The sequence below is a fragment of the Protomyctophum bolini genome (genome assembly GCF_963924005.1).
Source record: "Protomyctophum bolini genome assembly, chromosome: 3".
Classification (NCBI taxonomy): domain Eukaryota; kingdom Metazoa; phylum Chordata; class Actinopteri; order Myctophiformes; family Myctophidae; genus Protomyctophum; species Protomyctophum bolini.
Window position 1 is genome coordinate 13677426 of NC_137864.1, and position 24522 is coordinate 13701947.

Here is a 24522-nt window from a genome sequence, read left to right on the forward strand (position 1 = left end):
CACTTGGACGCAGGGTCATATACCACTTTGCTTTAAGGGATTGAAGTTAGTCATTGCTGTGTTGAATTGCTAATTATAAAAACATGGAATATTCACACTACACACAGTAGGGACGTGTGGATGGATACATTTACAAAAGCCTAATGGGAAGCCCATGATATGGAGCGGGAAAACGGCTGTTATGTGTTTTCATGACGGCCATTATTGCAAGGGTCAAGGATCAGTGGTGCAAAGGTCATTTATGGCGTGCATTCTCCCAAGAGCACTGCTCCACATGAGAGGAAGGAAGGTGTGGTTCAGATGCTGCTGTTGGCCTATATAGTGGAACAGCTCCACTGTATGATCAGACAACTCCTAAAAAAAGAAAAGAAAAAAAACACTCTGGCAAATTTACGGGCCAACGGAAACACAATCTGTCCAATCCACTCAGGTTATTCATCAAGGACACATTTCAATATTATACTGTATCATTTATCAAGCCTTTCTTTGTTGTTGGCACCCACGACAAATTCTCCATTTCGTACTGCAAGCTGTCACAGCGCACCAGTGAGCTAAGCAATGCTGTGTATTCAACAGCATTGCGACGTGGTGGATGGAGAGGTCTCTGTACAGACCCTACACACTGAGGCACTAATACAAGGATCCTCAAAACCCTGCAACGTAGATTGGTGGCGAAAGGTGTGTCTCCATTGATGCATGACTACTGGCAAGAGCCAATAATTGATCATTCTAAAACATGGAACAACATCACACACACTCATAATTTTGAGCGTCACGTCTTCAAATGTCAAATCATTTCAACAATCTCAAAGAATACATCTTGCATCCAGTCACCGTGGCTTCATCGATCGCTCTTCCCAAGCTCCTCAGTATCTCCATCACACGCTTTGTGACAGCTTGTAAAAGGCAGTGTGCGTGTGTGTGTGTGTGTGTGTGTGTGTGTGTGTGTTTCCATCACTGTCGATATCCCATTCTCCGTCACTGAGTCATTTGTGATTCAGGGTTGACGCGATCCTGGAATATGTACAGGTTGTTGGTGGCCGCTATGGCGATGATGTTCTCGTGTGGATGCCAGGCCATGTGGAGGATCTTCTTGGTGAAGTCCAGACTGTCCACGCCCACGTCGCCACGACGACGCTTGCCACCCGTGTAAACCCGCCGCGTGCGGAGCACGGCCCGCGGCTTGCTGCTCTCCCGCCACGCCTCCAGGGTCACGCCCCGCCCCGTCTCCCTGTCGAACATCCGGAAGAAGCTGTTGTACGCCCCTGTCATGATCACGCTGAGGAGAGGAGGGGAGAGGAGAGGAGAGGAGAGGAGAGGAGAGGAGAGGAGAGGAGAGGAGAGGAGAGGAGAGGAGAGGAGGGGAGGGGAGGGGAGGGGAGGGGAGGGGAGGGGAGGGGAGGGGAGGGGAGGGGAGGGGAGGGGAAAATGGGATGAAATAGATAGCGGAGAGACAGAGGAATGAAATCGAAGGTGAGGGGATCGATTTGACATCTACAAAGCTTGTCTCCGGGATTGATTTAAATGAACGCTGCATGATGCAGACCTAGGCTTGAGTGACACACTGGGAGAGCAAACACTCCTCTGTCTGTCTGTCTGTCTGTCTTGTCTGTTTGTCACACACACACGCACACACACTCACTATACTTTCTCTCTTCCACCTCTTCTTCAGCCGAACGACTACTTACCTATCTGAGCTGTTCCAAACGCACTCAAACTTGTCGAAGATGCAGTCATTCTCATACAGTGAACACAGCTTACTCCTCAGATACTCATGGACCTGGACATACAATGAAAGACAGCAGTCAACACCGTCGTGTGGTAGGAATGTGTGTAATTGCAGACGTAACATAAGACAGCATCACTAATATAAATAACCACCAGTATGATATGACTCGCATATGGTTGTCAGGAAGGCCTATAGTGTAAAATAAATGAATCATTCAATACAGCACAGATCTGCATATTGCCTGGGTGGCATACCTGAAGTATTGGGCCTCTAGAGGGTATACAACATACTGTATAGGCATTAGGCAATATGGCTACACAATAGTACACATCATTTAACACTTAACACACAGACATAAAAAGGTAGACGTCTCCTACGGCTTTGGGGCATATGTACTGTATCGTATGGCGGCTGCCATTTTTGTTTCCAATATGTCAAAGGCACAGCACGCTGCCACTCAAAGTGACTACTGGGCAATCTTTTCTGGGACTTGTCTAGGGTGCGCTCTATTTGCACACTAAACGCCCTCAGGTCGTTCGTTCGTGTATTTTAACACACCCTAGAATGGATTTTGACAAGTCCTGGAAAACACGTGCTGTGATTGGCCAGTAGTCACTTAGAGTGGCAGCGTGCCATGCCTCTGCCATATTGGAGTTCAATATGGCAGCCCCCATAAGATGACATGTCGCTCCAGTGAACTGCAGCGGCGAATGAGGTATCTAGGTTTCTATATCTATGGTAATACACATAACATAAGTAACCAATATGTGGTCTGACCTGATAAGTCTCCACGGGGCCTTTGTCCATGTGTAGGTCCCACACCTTGGCGGTGAGGTAGTCCCTGGTCAGTAGGTACCGTCCACTGTGGCTGAACTTGACATCCGAAACCGAGGAGATTATCTCTGAGAAGAAAGACCTGCTCCCTGGATCCTCAGGTTCCTCAAACACTGGACAAAGGGTGAGCATGCAGTTTCTTATGTTATATACTGTATCTTAAGACGGTGATCCTCGATGGGGTTCCTCATTCAGCTGGGGACGCTCCCCAGCTAAATGATAGATAGTTAGGAACCCTTACAGGCCTGGAACTCTTAAGAGTGTATACAAATAGAAGGGTTTGTGGCCTAATACTGGAAACTGGGGGTCCTTGCAATGAAAAACGTTGAGAATCACTGACTTATGAGGATTTTACACTTATATCTGCCCAGAATAATTTGACACGAGACTCAATCAATCAAAAGGGGTAGAAAGTGTAGGCTACTAGAATATCCTACTCTCCATATCTCCATGATGTTTTCGACTTGTATTACTTAAAGCTATACATCCCAAAACGAATTTAAACAAATACAAATTTATTTTAACACATCAAAATGTTAATGCAATATATTAGCACATCTGCAATGGTTGGAGCCAGAGGTAGTCTCTTCCATTGTGTACTCTGGTGTCTGGTAGGACACCTACTGGATGCAAGTAGTACTGCCTAAAGCTCAAGTGGGGGGTTCCTCTTGAAAAGTTACACAGTTTGCAGCTTTAAGTCAAAGATTAAAGATTATTGCTGTTAAAACTACTCAAATAAAAAATAAAAGCAGCTATAGAATTACCGATTGTATTCATGGAAAAGCTTATCAGTTACAATAGTGTGTTACTTAGCAGCTTTCCACGTCTGCCATCAGATAATTAATCAAGGCCTAACACTAACTGAAAAGATATGGACAAATTAACCTTTGGACCTGCGGGTCTATTTTTACACTCTCAGACTTAAAGCTGCAATCATTCAATATTTGTTTTTAATGAATAAAAAATTTAAATCTCTACTTTTATGGTAGAGGTTCAAAACGTAATATCAACGCTGAAATCAGGCTTTCTGTCTGAACTTAAATTAAAGGACAGGTACTTGAAAAGCGCCTGGACTTGCTACTGCCACTACTGACGACCGTAAAGACGACCTTTTAGTGACGACCTAGTCATGATTGGCAGCCTCCTTCCGACCGTAGCGACCTAGTAATGATTGGCTGGCATGGCTGTCTCCTAAGCCAATGGGAGTCTTACCCATAAAACCTGAACGGCATAAAAACCATACTCTGAACGCCGCAAGGTAAAGTGAGTGGCAACAGATCTAATGTTATGAGCTGCTAACCAACAAAAGAACGTCGGAAACGAACGAAAACGGGCGATATAAGAGCTTGTTGCACCTGGCAGTTATGACTGAGTCATTCTTATTTCAAGCATGTTTTAGGTTGTTATTAGAGAAAGTAAAAGATGAATGTTACAATTTTTTACAAAATCTTACGGCGATTTCTTAATCATTATTTACTATAGAGCGTCGCAGTCCTGCCCCCTTTCATGACGACGAGGAAATAATTCCCCATGCATTTTTCCCATAGACATTTCAAAAAGTATGTATTTAAAGATCTGTAAGCCTTGAACAAAGCCAACTCGGATCGTGACAAATCATAACAACAAACAATATTAAAACTAACAAAAGTCACACCTGTGTGAACTGAACGTTGCAACTATACATTTATTGTTATAGTTACTGTACTGTACTGTACTGTACTTTGATTAATTTCTTTGGGGGAAAAAGCGAAATGACAGTGACCGTGTGGGGTCCCCGGAACATCCAGACCCCCAGGAACCCACCCAGGGGGCCGGCCGTGTTCCGGCGAGCCTTCCTGCGTCCGAAACGGTCGAGAAGTGACAGAGTTTCCAGCTTTCCGTGCTCGGACAGACACGTACAGGGACATACATAATATTTTTGAGCATTGCACAGCTATGTGTGTCCATATTATGGACACACATAGCTGCGTAATGCTCAAAAACAAAGTTGTCCTTGAATCTGGGAGATGTATGTATATATGTACCAATCACAACTCTACACAATTAACACAGGGGGAACATTTTGTCATTATCACTATGAAACCAGAGAGATGTCAGACAGCCTAGACCTAGATAGTGATACCGTGGCATGCAATGCGCTCACGTTTGGTGTGCTTGTCACACAGGGCGGAGGCCCTCATGTCACAGAGGCGCAGCGTGCCCTTGCTGCTGCTGTAGACAAACAGGTGGCAGTGGTGAGGGTGAAACTCTGCCGCCGTGATCACCTCCGTCAGGTCCTCCATGTTGGCAGGCTTGATGTCCACGATGTCTGGTTAGAACGTCAATCAGGGACCATACCATCACAGACAATGTGCCACGCACGCACGCACTCCCTACAGGGAGAGCGAAACCCACCCACCACTACCACCTGCTAACGTCTCCTGTCTCCCCAGAGTAGTCTCTTCATGCCCCAACCAATGCCCTCCACCCTAAGTATGCTCACAGTATATGGATTCAATTAAAACAGTGGTTCCTAAACTTTTTTAGCCTGTGACGGAAAAGAAAACTTTGTCTCCCTGGGACCCAAACTAGTGAAAAAGGCAGATAGATGTACAAGCTCATCGTGCCGTGCATGTTGTGAGCTTGTAGATCGGCCATTTTCACTACTTCTTAAACGTCTGTTTTCTAATTTATGGAATTTCGTAGATTGTTCTTTGATTTTTTCATGAAATTACTGATTTGTTTAGCTTTTTTGAAAATGTTTTGAAATGATACTAATTAAAAACAAAATGTCCCAGTGTTTGGGAACCAGTGGATTAAAGGAATGTGAAGAGACAGGTCCTGAGTCATTCAGAGTCATTCAGAGGCCATTGCACATGAGTTGGGAGGGGTGAATATTTTGAAATTCTATCAAATTCAGCCTTTTAGACAAAGATTTGCCGGCTGTTCCATAAGTTAACGCTTCACTCCTCCATCGCGGCCGACCTGAGCCCCGAATACACCCAGACACTTGGTTCCACTTTGTGTTTCTATTTGCAGTGGGTCCTCATGTGGTTTAGTAGAGAGTGAATTATTTAAGCACTTCTTCTCCGTAGATGTTTCGCTGATTTTCTAGGTCAGCTTCTATTATATGGGAGAGAGCACTCTATTTCCGAAACCCCCTTTTGTGTGTGTGTGTGTGTGTGTGTGTGTGTGTGTGTGTGTGTGTGTGTGTGTGTGTGTGTGTGTGTGTGTGTGTGTGTGCGCGCGTCTGTGTGAGAGAGGGGGGGTAGACTATAAATACTGTAGCAAACATGTACATTATGTTTGGGTTAAAGGTCAAACTTCAGTAGTTGTCAACAACCATTGATATTAAATTCTAACACTCTGACTCCATGTACTGTAGGCCTACATGTCTACACAGGGTATGTTTGAGCCACTGCATGCTCTTAGCAAGCATTTACATAAACATCAACGTAAGCTTCTATGTGCATATTCTTGCAGTGTCTTGCCACGAGGACACTAAGGATTTCAGCCTGCCTATGTTTGCATATTATGTCTCACAAGACTTACACAACTATTTAACCAGAGCCTCAGCCAGTATTGCAGATGTGGTGCTTCCTGCTTTTAAAAAGTAATGTGAGCAAAGAATCATTAATTTATATAGGAGCCACAATCTTAGAGGGAACGATAGGGACGTACATGTTGTATTGTGCATGAAATGTATACTGTTATGTGTATGTATTGTGACGTATTTTAAAGTATTGTTCCGTTGAGTGTGAGAGGATCTCAATGTAAATAAGTCTTCAGACTTTACTGTGAAATCCTTGAATCGCTGATTATGTTGTATTATGATTGCTTTTCTAAATAAATAAAATAAAAGCAAGACAATGGGTTTTATCAGACTTTGCAAGATTTCAAATATTTGCCTATAGTAAAAAATATATATATATATTGCCCCAATACAAATGAAAATTGAAGATTATTCAATGATTTGAGATCTGGTAAATATCCTCTGGTAGAATCAAATTCATTCGTAAGAGGCTGTAATGCAAACCGTCAGTGGCATTTTGTACTATGAAGTGATAAGTCATACATGGGTTGACGTACTGTAATAAATGATACTTTACTAATCCTCACTTAGACACATTATATTCAACGAATAAAGGAAGGATACTGAAGCTGCGGTCGGTGATGCCCAGGTGCCACATGTTGATGCGGAGGTCGTCAGCAGACATGTAGGTCTCGCCGTCGCTGTTGACTGAAATGGAGTTGACATGGTAGGTGTGGCCATTGGAGAACACCCGCCTGGGCCGTACCTCTACCATCAGATCTGTGGGTCTCAATACTGGCACCTGACAGGAGGGCAAAAGATGAAGTATAACCCATTCTGACCTGAGATCAGATTCTAACGCTCAGAAGAATGGTGGTTCTTTAAGGTCTGATTTATATTACAGTAGCTGCGGTTCAGTGACATGCTTGTAGATCGGCTATTTCCAGTGCACGACACATAGCACCTGCACACAACTAAGTATACGTCAGGTTTAAAACAGCTATGACATGAATTTTAAAACAGTTTTTAATATATAATATCAAATTGTCTATGTGAGTGTCCCTCAAACACCACTCTGATATAACCAGTCCATGGCATTTCTTTTTTTGCTTCTGAAGCTGTTTTAGCTGCAGTACCACAATGTCTGAGGTGGTGGGGGTGCTGATATGCAACTTACCGGTAGTTAATATTTGAGTCATTATAATACCGATGCTAGATAAACACATCCATTCCATGCCAGCTTGGAAAATCAACAATGTAAACTCAGGGAGACATTGTAAACAAAGTGGAAATGCAAATTTGGAACTGAAGACTGAAGAGAGGGAGGAATTATACAAAGTAGGGTGACATTGATCACAAATAGGACCAAATCAGTTCCTGAGAGCAATTTCCATAAAACCCCCTATATGAAATCCTGATACACAGGGGGAGCTCAAAAAACACAAAAAGGTCTGTCTTACCTGTAAAGAGGTAACAGTAGAGATATCCTTGATCCGTCCCTCTTCATCTTTTAGATTGTATCCTTCTGGTCTCTTGTCTCTCTCACTCACCTTCCACAACTTAATGGTCTTGTCTGTTACACAAAACAGGGATGGTGGACAGTTAAGGCTGATTAGACTGGCAAGCAAACTATCGCAAAATGACAGCAGCCAGGAAAGCACAAGAAATAGGTTTGATAAGTAAATAATGGCTTGCTCTGTGTACACATTGTATATATTTTCAAGACAGTGATAGATGATGGGGCACATAACATTGAGGCAATTCAGATTACCTGGTTTATGGTTGAAAACTGATATTGGTTGGTCATGTTTATGATAATAGGTAATAATATCATAATAATAAGTATATCTTCATTTCCTACAAATCACAGCCTTGTCTTGGTCTTTCAGGAATTCGGAAACTAAATCATGTATTCTGCTAGTTGATGGAGAACGAACGGTATGCAAGATATGGAAAGAAAGCTCATATTTAAGTATTCAGACAGATGATTAAAGTGTATCAATTCCCAATTGAACAGAGACTAACTTTAAGCCCTCTTATATCTATATGTCCTATATATGGGTAGCAAAAATCATACTGCTAGTGGTTATAAGAAGTAGCAGGATAAGGCAATGGCATTATATGTTTAACATTGTCAATCATATCAATGTAAATATTAATAAACAAATACATGAATATTCATGGATGACCATTTGTCACATAGGCTAAACTGGGAAACACAATTTTACCACTTCCAGAACACAAGCTGGACCAAAAGATCCCTAGCCTCTTGACTGCTTGTTGCAAAAATATCCATCGTCTTTGTGTTCCAGTCCTAAAAGTTAATCCTCTAGTCTACTGAGTGCAGTGGTTACTTTCATTTGTTTTGCCATTTGTACCATTTGTGGACAGTAGGAAGTGTGCTGCATTCTGCTGTGGCAGCCATCGTATCTTGTTGATCTTCTCCTCAATCTCCAGACTCTTCAGGTAGTCAAAGTCTGGCTCGTGACTCTGGAATGTACTGTAGACGTTATACTCCCCAGAGTCCCCCGTCTCCAAGTCCTCCAACTCCCCTTTGGACTGCAAGCCAACACAATGTTCAGATAAACCACGTTGTATGTATTCATGAAATATAAAGCACAGAGTAGATTACGACTACGACAGAGACAACAATATAGTGCCATTAATGCCATTAATATAGTGGTTGCAAACTGTATTCATTCACCTTCAGCTAAGCCCCGCCCTCTCCCACTTAGACACTCCCACTTAGATACTTTCCAGCCGGGCTCATGTATAAATATCATGGATTTTACACTTTAAATACTGGTTAATTTTTGGAACCAAACCTTCACAATCTCTTCCAAATCCGTCAACAAGGCCTGCCATATGCACTGGAAAAATACGTGCATGACATTTCTTTTTTAAAACTTTTTTATTTTTAAATTTTTATATAGGAAAACGATTGGTGGAGACACATGTTATGCTTAGCTGTGATTGGACCATAGCAGTTTGGGGAGGGGTTTAGCTATAGGTCAATTGACTGTCGAGTCCAATGGAGGGAGTTCTGCTCTGGTTTTGGTGAAGTAGTTCCGGTCATTTTGTGGGGGCACAGGGGGCCACATATTAAAAGTTAATTAATTCACAAAACTAGCGTCATTTGTATTGTTGACCTATTTCTACCATATAGTGCAACATATTTCATTCATTTTTGACAAAACTATGTTTTTGTGTCCATAACAAAAAATAGTTCCATGTGATAGATCGGTCAAAGTTGAACGAAAGTTGCGCACATTTTAGAAATAGGTCAACAATACAAATGACGCTAGTTTTGTGGATTCATTTACTTTTAATGCGTGGCCCCAGTGCCCCCCACAAAATGACTGGAACTACTTCATATTCACCAAAACCAGAGCAGAACTCCCACCACGGGACTCGGCCAGTCAATTAATACAGTTGCAACCACTAGATTTATGGCAAGTATTTCATACAACTTAAGTTAAATAAAAATCACACCTGTGTGAAGTGAGGGGCGCTGATTTATATTAAAGTCTAACTCATGTTGATTAGGTGATGTAATGGTGATATAAAACAAATGTTGCCAACACAAACATTAAACGCCATTAACAATACAGAGACAATATGACGTAATGAGTTACATTATGACATACATTTTCCCTTCATTGTCAATGGCGTTTACAAAACAAACATTGAACTAAAGACAAACATACTATATAGGAGGGGCTAGCGCCCCTCAAAATTATCCCTACTATCCCTTTAAGGCTGGCTGGAAAAGGTGCTGAAGCTATCAAGCCTCCATGACCCTGACTGACCTCGGTTTCTCTCTGGAAGATGACCACTCTGCCCCCCTTGTCCCCGGTGGCCAGCAGGTCCCCTGTCTGGTTAAACTCCACCGTAGAGATGACATCAGCTGGTCAACCAGAAAAGGGAAGAATGAAGAAGAGGAAGCAAAATCAGTGAAGAATTAGCACAATATTGAGATAGAAAGACAGGGACGAGAAAGTGGAGAAGGGGAAGAAAGTTGGTAAGAATAGAGAATGGAAAGACAATATGAAATGTAAGGGGGGTTGGAAGAGAGATGACAGAGAGTGGGGGATCAATACAATGTATCTCTTTCAGTATCACCGGAATAACTCTTACTGGGCCTGATTGATACAGATACAAAGGAATAGGACAGGTATAGCTCTAACTTACAACAACACAAACCATTCAAAGAATGACGTTCAACAAACATTTTCTCAATCATTAATGTATGAATTCAGAGTCAGATTTCTATAAATTTACAATTTAGACATTTAGCAGATTTACATTAAGCAAGAACAAAGGATAAAAAAGCATGGTAATACATCAAATACATACAAAGTAGTTATCATGAATCATACGTAAGCCACTAAGCTAAGAGCGTAACAGTGGAAAATCTATATAATGAAACTATGCATACAGTGCTATGTTTTATAAAATGCTATAAGTCTACATACACTGCTCTCTACATAAAAATGTCTACATAAAAATCCTATCTAGGAAACAAACCGATGTGCCCATTTGTAAATCACTGAAACTCACTGCAGGCTTTGTCTCGTGATTCATGCACAGCATTTATTTATCCATATCTTCAGCGCAGGAGCCCAGAAATAACACATAATATATGGCCATATGATCAATCACACCATCGTACCAATATGCAAACCCACAGGCAGTGGAGAGGGTGAAAATGAATGACCTGTCCTACCTTCGGTGACATAGTCTCGCAGGAAGCTGTGGTTGATTTTGGAGCTCTCAGCGTCCTCGCCCATCTGAAGCTGAATGAGGGTGACCCGCCAGCGCGCCCGTCCTGAAGGGAAGGGTCCAATCCGTGCTCTCTCTCCCTTCCCAGGCTCCGCCCATGCTGCTGAGGCCTAGCGGAGCGGCCTGGAGCAAGGCATCCTGGGATACCAGCCGAACCGGAAGGAAGGGTGTGGAGAGGAGAGAGGGATGGATGGACGGACGGACGGATGGGTTGATGGACCGGAGTTACACGGGTAACAGGACACCAGGATACGGGGAGGAGGTGGTGTAGAGACGGGAGAGGGAATGAAGGACTGATGGAAGGAACGGTTGGATGAAGCAATGTAAAGATGGCAGAGTATGGGGACGGAGGGGGTGACGGGGAGAGGTAGATGGTGACAGAAGAGCGGGGTGAATTAAGGGGAAGATGAGAGCTGACATTAGCTAGACCACTACATACAACATTCTGAAGGCATGACCTCTGTTGAGCAATCAGACACACACACACACACACACACACACGCACACACACACACACGCACACACACGCTGACTTGTGCAGGACCAAGTCAGCGTAGTTAAATCTCAGAGCTGAATATCATGGAAAAAAACAAGACACCGGGCCCACCGGGCCTTCGTGTCCATCAGATGCCTATGAGGAGGAGAATATCGTGCAGTGTGAAACAATTTACAGGACGCAGAAACATTTACAGGACAGGATGAACGAGTGTGATAATATTCCACTGCAGCATTCCCGCTGTGGTGTAGCTGCAGGAACAGTAGTAGCTGTTTCCAGGGTGTGGTAGTTCTCTCTGCCAAGCTTCCAGCTTCTTGCTCACACACACACACACACACACACACACACACGCACGATTTGTCAGATGAATAGTCCTTGACAGAGAGCGTGGGAGAACACGATGTCTTGTCTCTGCTGCAAGAGAGAGAGAGAGGAAGGCCTCAGCACACTTACCTGTACCAGTCTGCCTGCTGCTGCCGCTGTAGTCTGTACTGGTGTGTACAGTACAGTAATGTGTGTGTCCTCTACTGCGCTGGGACTGAGCAGACGCGTGCTTGACGAAGGCAGACGGAGAGAGAGAGAGAGAGAGAGAGAGAGAGAGAGAGAGAGAGAGAGAGAGAGAGAGAGAGAGAGAGAGAGAGAGAGAGAGAGAGAGAATGTATGTGAGGGGGGTACAGAGGGAGAGAGGGAGAGTAGATGGTGGAGGTTAGAGAAAGATAAGCCACAGGGGGGGAGAGAGAGAGAGAGACAGACAGAGAGAGATGGGGATAAGGAGGAGGATGGATGGAGGCTTGTTGCCTGCTGATGCTATGGAAGTGATCCTGTGCACAGCATCCACTGTGTCATCATGGCAGCCTCCTCTTCTGTCGGCCAATCATAGATCCGGCTGTCAGTGGTGGCTCCACCCACTGCAGATGATGAGGAGAAAAGAGGCCAGCAGAGGGCGAACTTAGACTGTGGGAACATTTAAGGAGTTAGTGCTGAGAGGTATGCTGAGGTGGAGAATAAATAGTTTGTGTGCAATTAAACAATTAAACTATTTCTTCTTATTTTTTTCCTTCTTTTTTTAAGGCAGGGTAAGTGTTCATTTTTGGTCAAAACAAAAGGTTTGTTGTTAAACAGAAAATTTTCAGGTGAGGATACCAATTTTATCCAATCAGGAAAGAAAACTCAAGAGAGGATACAGATTAAACAAGTGAAATTGGAAGTGATGACACAAAAAAATGAGCAGACAAAATTGGAACTGGAAATGGATACTCTCCCCTGACAATTTATTTTCTGTTTATTAAAGAGCTGGAGAGACAGGGAGAACCCTGTTATTGAACAAACACGCTATAGCAATAACATTGTGTGAATACATTTACAATTTAATTGTGTCGTACAAATGTTAACAATTAACGATTATGACTATTAACCAAAAAAAGTATTGCGTTTATTCACAAATACTTGAAATACTTCAAAATAAACTTCAAAATAAACAAAAATAAATGAGTCAGGCATAGTTCCACACATTTTCCTTGATTCACAATCTTTGTGGACCTCCCAAAAAATAGCCAATCTACAAGCTCACTGTGTGTCACGATGCCATGCGTTGTGAGCTTCTAGATTGGCTATCTTAGACCAAGTATAAAATGGGGTCCAGGGGGTCCTCAGCTAAATGTACGAACATGTACGTAGATGGTTCCATAATGATTATGGAACCATCTACGTACATGTTCGTACCCCCCCTCCATATAAGACCATAATCAATCAGACTGCCAAGGACGAGGTTGGACGATTTTGAGTTTTTTGGTTTTACTTTTTACACGAGATGTATGATCCATCGTCCACCCCCTATGCAGCGAGAGACTGTGGTTGCAAAAATCTCCTCCCACTCCCACGCTAGAGACTTTTTTACTTCCTCATGTTTCTCTTTCTTGTATCGTTCTACTTTTGCCGCGACCACCATTCAATCTTCAATGGGCTCTAACTGCTGAACACACGGGACAGTTTTTCAGATTTTCTTTCGCAAACGTGCAACGAACGCCTCTCATTACCAACGATCTGGTGTGCGATCGTAGTGAAGATGAATATCTGTGATTACTTAAAGGTGAGTATAAACAGTCAAACACATTGACGGCAATGGTGGCAAATAGATACACTCTGGTACTGAAACAAACAGCGCTACATCTCTGCATGCGATGACACCATGGGCTGTATTTTGCGTGTCTTAAGTACCAGGTCTTATTCCCTAACTTGAGTAAACTAAAGACCTGGAGGCGTGATCAATGCCATTTGGTTATTCTGAGTGGCCAAAGAGCATTGACCACGCCTCCAGGTCTTTAGTTTACTCAAGTTAGGGAATAAGACCTGGTACTTAAGACACGCAAAATACAGCCCTATGTGTCATAGTGTGTAAATATTCTGCACTTGTAATGTACGGTGGTTCAAATCCACGATAGGACATGAAAGTTACAGTGCTGTAACACGTACATTACAAGTAACAAACAATAATGTTTCCTCTATCGAGGGTACAACGGATACCTATTGAAGCTTGATGGTTGCAAAGGGATGTTTGGCATCCTAGAATTTAGGGAATTTCATCATCATCTTCATCTTCATAGTCGTCATCATCATCAGCTGTGTTAAATTCCTCATCATCGTCGTCGTCGTCATCATCAGCTGTGGTACATGAAATGGAGAGTGCATCATTCCTCAGCCTGACAGACACACACCTGCCATAGAAGCGATGAGCGGCCTCCCCGACATTTTCCCACATGTCCGTCTCTGCACCGTACCTCTCTATGGCCCGCCTAGAGAGACCAATAGCCATGAGAGACATGTCTATAGTAGTGTGGACATGAATCCTAGAGAGACCAATAGCCATGAGAGACATGTCAGTTGAGGTTGCGTTACGTTCCTTTAAAGAAGCCCAGACCAAGAGCATGCTCAGACTGGCAAATATTATCTCCTCTGACCCCTTACAACATGATGAATATCAACTATTGCCCTCCATGAGGCGGTTTAGAGTCCCTACATTTAAGAAAAACAGACTAAAGAATTAATTTGTACATCAGTCTGTCTTGCTTCTAAACCAAAATCGATAAACCAGTGGATATGATTGTTTTTGTGATTTTTGTCCTGTAATGTCTACCATTTTGTAATGTACGTCTATGTCTTGTCTGTTTCTTGAACAGTGACGTCATGGACGCAAAGCAAATTTCAGTGTAAGCTGACAATAAAGTTGTATCGTATCGTATCGTTGTCTAGTAGTGTGGACATGAATCCTAGAGAGACCAATTTAGTAGTGGAGAGCCAGTCTCTCCACTCAGAGAACCTAGGTTACAGTGTAACCATCCGTTATTCAATTGAGCCATTTACACGTCACATCTATAACCATAAGTGTTCACTTCGTAAATGTGTGTCAACCCCCATCCTCTGCCAGAGAAATGCCTGCTGCCTCTTAAGGTTACATTATATCCTTATACTACAAACTTATACATCTTATGAATCTTATGTCATATTATGGTACATAATTATGTAATTATTAACCCATAAGACACAGTACAAGAGGAAATATCAGATTCCACTAGAAGGCTGAAACTAACTTGATATACCTGACATATTCCTGATATTCCTTGATATAGAAGTGTATAATTGTAAGTCTCTAAATGTTCTGATTAATTGAAAATGGTGGGCCTTATGGTAAACAAGTGTAATGCTTCATCATAGTGTCCACAGTTTTTGTATTGAGTTGTACTTTTGTTTTAATTAAATGTACTCATTCTGCATACTGTTTATAAATCAATACACTGAAACTGGGACTCAACTGATGCAAATTACAGCAATGTTGTTATTCAATTGAGCCATTTACACGTATATTAATTGCATTTCTGTTATATTAAATATGCTAAAGTGGCTTACATTTATTTAAATTGCCTTTGTACATGTTTTTTTTAAATAATCAAAACTAAAGGAAGTTCACATGGTGCTGCAACTTCAACAGGTGGATTTTTGAAAATGACTCAAATCATGAAGTCAGTGTGCAATTTGTGGAATCTTTCACAGACTTTCATACTAGGCTGAGGAATATATCCCACCCTTTTCACATTGGCCAGTTACAGTGCCACCAACAGGTGGATCTGTTGTTGTTCTTGTTGTAGTAACACCCAGCACACTCAAACAAAAGAGGCGTGGATATATTGTTCTCTAGTCTCCACAATCCACCCTACTGTTGTTTATTGACTAGAACTATATGATTATTGGGATCTCACACACTTACATATTATTATACAATGTAGCCTATCCCTATTCCCGGCCTAACCCTACAACATTTGAGGGATTGTAAAACTAAAATAGTAAAATGCATTCTGAGGGAACATATTGGGGCTATGAACTATACATACATAGCGTATAGGTAGTCTTACCTTTTACTGTTGGAAGCGTCCTGACTCCTGAATGAAGACAGTAGCCTACAAATATGATAACAAAAGTAGGCCTATTGAATGAAAGACAAGACATGTATTTAACTAGTAAACTAAAGTATTGTTTGTTTACTGAAATAAGTTTCTCTGCAGTTTCCACTTTTGATAGTCTTCTTCTTTTTATTATTATTATGGATGCGTTGCAACCATTGGTTTTTAGTGAATACCGCCACCTACTGTCCTGGAGTATGCATTGATTGATTATTTGAAGTATTTATTAAGTTTGGAGAATTACAGTATATTTCAACTCAATACAAAAACTGTTAACTGTGGACGACACCATGGCATAAAGCATTACACTTGTTTACAATATAGGGTCCATTCTGCAGAGAACCTGTATCACCAAAGATTGTTCATTTATAGGAAGATAGTCGATCCGGTTGGTACACAAATCATAGTCATAGATCAAATCCTACAATCTGTGTTAGGACAATGTGTTAATGAAAAATCACACCCGTGTGAAGTGAGGGGCGCTCTTATCATCATACATCATAATAATAATGGATTTTATTTATAACGCACTTTACATTCGTAAGAATCTCAAAGTGCTACAGCAAATGAATAAATAAACATAAACATCTAATGCAACGGGAACACTTATAAGACATAAGGGCAAGGCTATAAAAATGCTTTGGTAAAAAGGAAAGTCTTTAGTCCTCTCTTGAAAGTGTCGACCGACTGTGGGGCTCTCAGGTGGGCGGGGAAAGCGTTCCACAGTTCGTGGGCGACCGAGCAGAAGGCACGGTCACCCATCATCATCTCATTCTGGCCAATCACAATTTGCGACCTCACCTTCGTCTTCAATGTTTGTGTTACGCAAAAGCTGGCCATTCATTGTCAATGGCATTAAATGTTTGTGTTTACACAAACACTCAAAGCTGGCCATTCATTGTCAATGGCATTCAATGTTTGTTAGCTGAACATAGGAGGCCCCTCAACCTTTTTTTAAACAAACGTGATCTATAATGACATGCACAAAATAAGACATATCTCTGCTGTCGGGAGGAAACCTCATAACTAAAATATAAAAAATATATAAATTTTTCAGGAAATAAAGATTATTTTAAACAAAGCAATACAGCCTCATCAAAGTTTATGTTGTAACTTTGTATATTGTCAATTACTTCCATGAGAGGGGGAAAGGTGGTGAGAGAGTTTGGTGCTTTAGCAGACATGGGGTCCAATGGAGTTAATAGGTTTTGTCCAAAGCACTTTTTACTACTTTCCATTGGTTCAATATTTTCAGACGTAAAGGGTGTTCAATAGCACTGATATATGCAAAATATTTACCTCAGTACTACACTACTGTAACCTATAATATGGTGAAAACAAACACACACATAATAAAAATCAACAATGAATCCACAACTCAAGGTTACTTTTACACTTGTACACTTTATTCTCTACGAGCCATGAACACACTGCAGCCATTTTATTTTTGTATTTTTGAAGTCATTTTCATAAAGTAATACATGCCCTTATAGATATTTGTATATGTATACTATATGTATATAGTTGTCATCACCACAGAAACGGGATGTTGATTCTTCAAATTAAAAGCCTACCTGTCACAGTGAACTCCCACTAGATTTGCATTTTGCACTTGATTTTCTACTGAAATTGCACTCAAAGTAAACAGTGATAGTGGAATAAATACATTGCATGTTGCAGATACTCGGAGCTGTGAATGACACTGTATGTACTTTAAACTTCTGCTTTGTCACACTTGTGTCTATACCAGAGTTATATAATTCCATGGTCTACTGTGTCACCATCTTCTAACTGTCGCTGCGCCGTTGTCTAAGTTGTCCTGTATCTTATATTCTGTGCCCAAAAGCGTGAAGGTGTGCTCTCCTGACACAGTTTTAGGAGTGCAGTGTGGTTGTGCAAAATAAAGGTTCTCTTTTCTTTGCTAAAATAAATTATTTCATACAACGGGCCGGGCCTCACCCTTCACAAAATGCATCACCCGTCCACCAACGTGGTCCCGCTCACACTGTCTGAACCAAAAGTTCAACGAAAGACTATTTAAGATTATTTCTGAAAAAATAAATAAAAAACAACACTTCTTCTCTCAGCTTATTCACCATTGGGATTTTCTTTTGGGGGGGGGGGTAATTATTAATAAACAGAAGCATATGTTAAGATTAAAGTAATTCCCTACCTAATATATCACACTAAACTCGACTAAAATCAAATACTGAATTAGTTCAAAGCTGCATGAAATCATCAGTCAGTACCCTCTTCAAATTTGCTGATACAGTAATTGACTCGGTCACAAAATACACTCACACACACACACACACACACACACACACACACACACACACACACACACACACACACACACACACACACACACACACACACACACACACACACACACACACACACACACACACACACACACACCGCACATATGCATGTATGACGTGAATTCAGTCTCACTACCCCTTAACATTCATTCACACACTAAAAAGCTAAAAATGCGTATGGTGAATTGGAACAACTCAGAACAGAGACAGGACAAGAAAATGCATGGGCATGAGAGACACAGAGGACAGACACAATAAAGAAGGTGAGAGGCAGAAGGGATCACTACCAGAATTAGAAAGCTGTAAAAGCTACAATCATCGTGACATGTTGATTAATCATGCCTTCTCTACTTCACGAGTGATTAATAATGTCTACTAGACTACAGATGTCAGTCATTTCTAAAAATGCACAGATTATATATATTTTTTCAAAGACAGATAACACATAGCCAACACGTAACACTTCAGCAGCAGTTAGTATGAGTTCAGTGTTAATACAGTCAGGAAGGTTGTTTTCATGACATCTTGAGCCCCTGACTCGAAAGAGTGCCGAGGTTAGTAAAGTGAGTGAAACAGTTTTCAAGAAAGAATTTCTAAGAACTGTGGTTGTGAGAGGCAGTGTAGGGTAACATATTGTCCTCGTGTCCAAGCACCTACCCAGGGAGTGGTGCAAATACTGTGTACTGTGTTCTTCAGTTGAGGTTTGTGAGTTAGTTCCTCTGACTATTAACTTTGTATTTTGCTTAGTTTTTAAAGTTTAGAAGGATGTTCTACCACACATCAAGACAAAAGAAAAGCGATGGCAAAAACATATTGAAGATTTCTTTGGTCGCAAAAAGGCAAAAGAAAGTCACTTAAGGGAAAGGAAAGTAAAAATATCAAGACAGGAAAAAGGAGAAGAAAAAAGAAAAACATCAGTGGACAAAGGGTAATCAAACCAGGACTTAAACAGGAAGACTGGTAGCTCTGAGGTGCCATGGTGAGTAGTATGATATGGTGTCTGTTCGGTACCTTTTTTGGCCACTGGTGGCGCTAGTGAGCAATTAATGCATAATTTGCATAATTAATTATGCAAATTAGTAATTAAACATTCCAGGAATTCCATAGATATAATTAGCATAATCATAAATCATAAATATCCATAAATATAAATATCCATAAATATAATTAGCATATAATAGTTTATAATTAAATAATAATAAAAACTAATAATAGGTTATTTATAAAATGCATGATGTGTGTTTTAAAAAGCTGATCTCATCTCTCCCTCTCCCTGCTTCTCCATGTGCCATGTCCCTAACATGTAAATTTTGTCACTGGGGTTAAGGTGGGGGGGTGGTCGCTAACCTCAGGCAATATTTATTTAGGGAAGGGGGGTCACTGTTTTGAAATCGTTTGAAGTTTGGTGGGGGGATGGGTTCTAACCAGGTGCCAGACATGCAAATTAGATAAACAAGGGGGGGGGATGGGCTCTAACCAGGTGCCAGGTGCGACATGCAAATTAAATGAAAGCGCGGGGGTGGGGTGGGGGGGATGGGGCCCCCCCCTTTGTGGAATGCCAGGTGCCAGACATGCAAATTAGATAAACACAGAGGGGGGGGGGGGGGGCTCCACTCTTTGAAGTGAATTGTATGCATAAATTAATCAAGTTAGTATTTAAATTCCTTACATACATTGACAGTTGGTGTGTGATTCCACCTAGTGGTCAATCTCTATATATAAATATTTACACTGCAATACCATTTATGCCCTGATGTGATCTCAGTCATCAAGGGCAATGTTTTTCAATCAATGGTCTGGGGACCACCAATGGTCCTTTGAATGTAATTCTTGTGAAAAATCAATGATACCCCCCTAGTGTTCAATATCTATATAAATATTTACACTGCAATACCATTTATGCCCTGATGTGATCTCAGTCATCTAGGGAAATGTTTTTCAATCATTGGTCTGGGGACCACCAGTGGTCCTTGAATGTAATTATTGTGTAAGTCAAGGATATCCCCCTAGTGGTCAATTTCTATAAATATATTTACAACTGCAATACCATTTATGCCCTGATGTGATCTCAGTCATCTAGGGAAATGTTTTTCAATCATTGGTCTGGGGACCACCAGTGGTCCTTGAATGTAATTCTGGGGTAAGTCAAGGATATCCCCCCTAGTGGTCAATTTCTATATACATATTTACAACTGCAATACCATTTATGCCCTGATTTCAGTCACCTAGTGAAAATGTCTTCAAGCATTGGTCCGGGGGCTACCGATGGTCTTTGAGAGGGTTCAGGTGACCCTCCCCCCAGCTAAATCATGGAGAGTTGGTAACCAAATAGTCTCCTTATAGATCTTTAACTCTATACTTTTCAATTTTTTGTGTTTTTGAATTTTTATGTTTCATGGTGTCCTAAGGTGTATGGTTTATTGTCTGTCTTGTATTATTTTTGGTGTTTTGTGTTGTGTCTTTGAATATTGTATGCTTCATGTGGTACTAATGTGTTGGGGTTATTGTCTGTCTTGTATTATTTTTGGTGTTTTGTGTTGTGACTTTGAATTTTTATGGTTCATGTTGTCCTAATGGGGTTGGGTATTATATATCTTGTATTATTTTTGTGTTTTGTGTTGTGTCTTTGAATTTTGCATGCTTCATGTGGTACTAGGTGTTTGGGTTATTGTCTGTCTTGTATTATTTTTGGTGTTTTGTGTTGGGATCTTTGAATTTTTTATGTTTCATGTTGTCCAAATGGGGTTGGGTATTGTAAATCTTGTATTATTTTTTGTGTTTTGTGTTGTGTCTTTGAATTTTGCATGCTTCATGTGGTACTAGGTGTTTGGGTTATTGTCTGTCTTGTATTATTTTTGGTGTTTTGTGTTGGGATCTTTGAATTTTTTATGTTTCATGTTGTCCAAATGGGGTTGGGTATTGTAAATCTTGTATTATTTTTTGTGTTTTGTGTTGTGTCTTTGAATTTTGCATGCTTCATGTGGTACTAGGTGTTTGGGTTATTGTCTGTCTTGTATTATTTTTGGTGTTTTGTGTTGGGATCTTTGAATTTTTTATGTTTCATGTTGTCCAAATGGGGTTGGGTATTGTAAATCTTGTATTATTTTTGGTGTTTTGGGTTGTGTCTTTGAATTTTGCATGCTTCATGTGGTACTAGGTGTTTGGGTTATTGTCTGTCTTGTATTATTTTTGGTGTTTTGTGTTGGGATCTTTGAATTTTTTATGTTTCATGTTGTCCAAATGGGGTTGGGTATTGTAAATCTTGTATTATTTTTTGTGTTTTGTGTTGTGTCTTTGAATTTTGCATGCTTCATGTGGTACTAGGTGTTTGGGTTATTGTCTGTCTTGTATTATTTTTGGTGTTTTGTGTTGGGATCTTTGAATTTTTTATGTTTCATGTTGTCCAAATGGGGTTGGGTATTGTAAATCTTGTATTATTTTTGGTGTTTTGGGTTGTGTCTTTGAATTTTGCATGCTTCATGTGGCACTAGGTGTTTGGGTTATTGTCTGTCTTGTATTATTTTTGGTGTTTTGTGTTGGGATCTTTGAATTTTTTATGTTTCATGTTGTCCAAATGGGTTGGGTATTGTAAATCTTGTATTATTTTTTGTGTTTTGTGTTGTGTCTTTGAATTTTGCATGCTTCATGTGGTACTAGGTGTTTGGGTTATTGTCTGTCTTGTATTATTTTTGGTGTTTTGTGTTGGGATCTTTGAATTTTTTATGTTTCATGTTGTCCAAATGGGTTGGGTATTGTAAATCTTGTATTATTTTTTGTGTTTTGTGTTGTGTCTTTGAATTTTGCATGCTTCATGTGGTACTAGGTGTTTGGGTTATTGTCTGTCTTGTATTATTTTTGGTGTTTTGTGTTGGATCTTTGAATTTTTTATGTTTCATGTTGTCCAAATGGGGTTGGGTATTGTAAATCTTGTATTATTTTTTGTGTTTTGTGTTGTGTCTTTGAATTTTGCATGCTTCATGTGGTACTAGGTGTTTGGGTTATTGTCTGTCTTGTATTATTTTTGGTGTTTTGTGTTGGGATCTTTGAATTTTTTATGTTTCATGTTGTCCAAATGGGGTTGGGTATTGTAAATCTTGTATTATTTTTTGTGTTTTGTGTTGTGTCTTTGAATTTTGCATGCTTCATGTGGTACTAGGTGTTTGGGTTATTGTCTGTCTTGTATTATTTTTGGTGTTTTGTGTTGGGATCTTTGAATTTTTTATGTTTCATGTTGTCCAAATGGGGTTGGGTATTGTAAATCTTGTATTATTTTTGGTGTTTTGGGTTGTGTCTTTGAATTTTGCATGCTTCATGTGGCACTAGGTGTTTGGGTTATTGTCTGTCTTGTATTATTTTTGGTGTTTTGTGTTGGGATCTTTGAATTTTTTATGTTTCATGTTGTCCAAATGGGTTGGGTATTGTAAATCTTGTATTATTTTTTGTGTTTTGTGTTGTGTCTTTGAATTTTGCATGCTTCATGTGGTACTAGGTGTTTGGGTTATTGTCTGTCTTGTATTATTTTTGGTGTTTTGTGTTGGGATCTTTGAATTTTTTATGTTTCATGTTGTCCAAATGGGGTTGGGTATTGTAAATCTTGTATTATTTTTTGTGTTTTGTGTTGTGTCTTTGAATTTTGCATGCTTCATGTGGTACTAGGTGTTTGGGTTATTGTCTGTCTTGTATTATTTTTGGTGTTTTGTGTTGGGATCTTTGAATTTTTTATGTTTCATGTTGTCCAAATGGGGTTGGGTATTGTAAATCTTGTATTATTTTTGGTGTTTTGGGTTGTGTCTTTGAATTTTGCATGCTTCATGTGATACTAGGTGTTTGGGTTATTGTCTGTCTTGTAATATTTTTGGTGTTTTGTGTTGGGATCTTTGAATTTTTTATGTTTCATGTTGTCCAAATGGGGTTGGGTATTGTAAATCTTGTATTATTTTTTGTGTTTTGTGTTGTGTCTTTGAATTTTGCATGCTTCATGTGGTACTAGGTGTTTGGGTTATTGTCTGTCTTGTATTATTTTTGGTGTTTTGTGTTGGGATCTTTGAATTTTTTATGTTTCATGTTGTCCAAATGGGGTTGGGTATTGTAAATCTTGTATTATTTTTTGTGTTTTGTGTTGTGTCTTTGAATTTTGCATGCTTCATGTGGTACTAGGTGTTTGGGTTATTGTCTGTCTTGTATTATTTTTGGTGTTTTGTGTTGGGATCTTTGAATTTTTTATGTTTCATGTTGTCCAAATGGGGTTGGGTATTGTAAATCTTGTATTATTTTTGGTGTTTTGGGTTGGGTCTTTGAATTTTGCATGCTTCATGTGGTACTAGGTGTTTGGGTTATTGTCTGTCTTGTATTATTTTTGGTGTTTTGTGTTGGGATCTTTGAATTTTTTATGTTTCATGTTGTCCAAATGGGTTGGGTATTGTAAATCTTGTATTATTTTTTGTGTTTTGTGTTGTGTCTTTGAATTTTGCATGCTTCATGTGGTACTAGGTGTTTGGGTTATTGTCTGTCTTGTATTATTTTTGGTGTTTTGTGTTGGGATCTTTGAATTTTTTATGTTTCATGTTGTCCAAATGGGTTGGGTATTGTAAATCTTGTATTATTTTTTGTGTTTTGTGTTGTGTCTTTGAATTTTGCATGCTTCATGTGGTACTAGGTGTTTGGGTTATTGTCTGTCTTGTATTATTTTTGGTGTTTTGTGTTGGGATCTTTGAATTTTTTATGTTTCATGTTGTCCAAATGGGTTGGGTATTGTAAATCTTGTATTATTTTTTGTGTTTTGTGTTGTGTCTTTGAATTTTGCATGCTTCATGTGGTACTAGGTGTTTGGGTTATTGTCTGTCTTGTATTATTTTTGGTGTTTTGTGTTGGGATCTTTGAATTTTTTATGTTTCATGTTGTCCAAAGGGGGTTGGGTATTGTAAATCTTGTATTATTTTTTGTGTTTTGTGTTGTGTCTTTGAATTTTGCATGCTTCATGTGGTACTAGGTGTTTGGGTTATTGTCTGTCTTGTATTATTTTTGGTGTTTTGTGTTGGGATCTTTGAATTTTTTATGTTTCATGTTGTCCAAATGGGTTGGGTATTGTAAATCTTGTATTATTTTTTGTGTTTTGTGTTGTGTCTTTGAATTTTGCATGCTTCATGTGGTACTAGGTGTTTGGGTTATTGTCTGTCTTGTATTATTTTTGGTGTTTTGTGTTGGGATCTTTGAATTTTTTATGTTTCATGTTGTCCAAATGGGTTGGGTATTGTAAATCTTGTATTATTTTTTGTGTTTTGTGTTGTGTCTTTGAATTTTGCATGCTTCATGTGGTACTAGGTGTTTGGGTTATTGTCTGTCTTGTATTATTTTTGGTGTTTTGTGTTGGGATCTTTGAATTTTTTATGTTT

General features: G+C 40.0%; 1 protein-coding gene across 1 annotated transcript; it reads right to left on the reverse strand.

Annotated features, from left to right (window-relative positions):
- Positions 1-978: 978 nt before the first annotated feature.
- Positions 979-10864, reverse strand: ppp2r2ca (protein phosphatase 2, regulatory subunit B, gamma a; the record flags this gene model as incomplete). Its single annotated transcript, XM_080758905.1, has 9 exons — positions 979-1279; positions 1689-1780; positions 2507-2676; positions 4707-4871; positions 6699-6876; positions 7535-7647; positions 8453-8633; positions 9884-9981; positions 10801-10864. 9 exons carry the CDS (start codon positions 10862-10864, stop codon positions 979-981), a joined length of 1362 nt encoding a protein of 453 aa, XP_080615031.1.
- Between the last annotated feature and the right edge of the window lie 13658 nt (positions 10865-24522).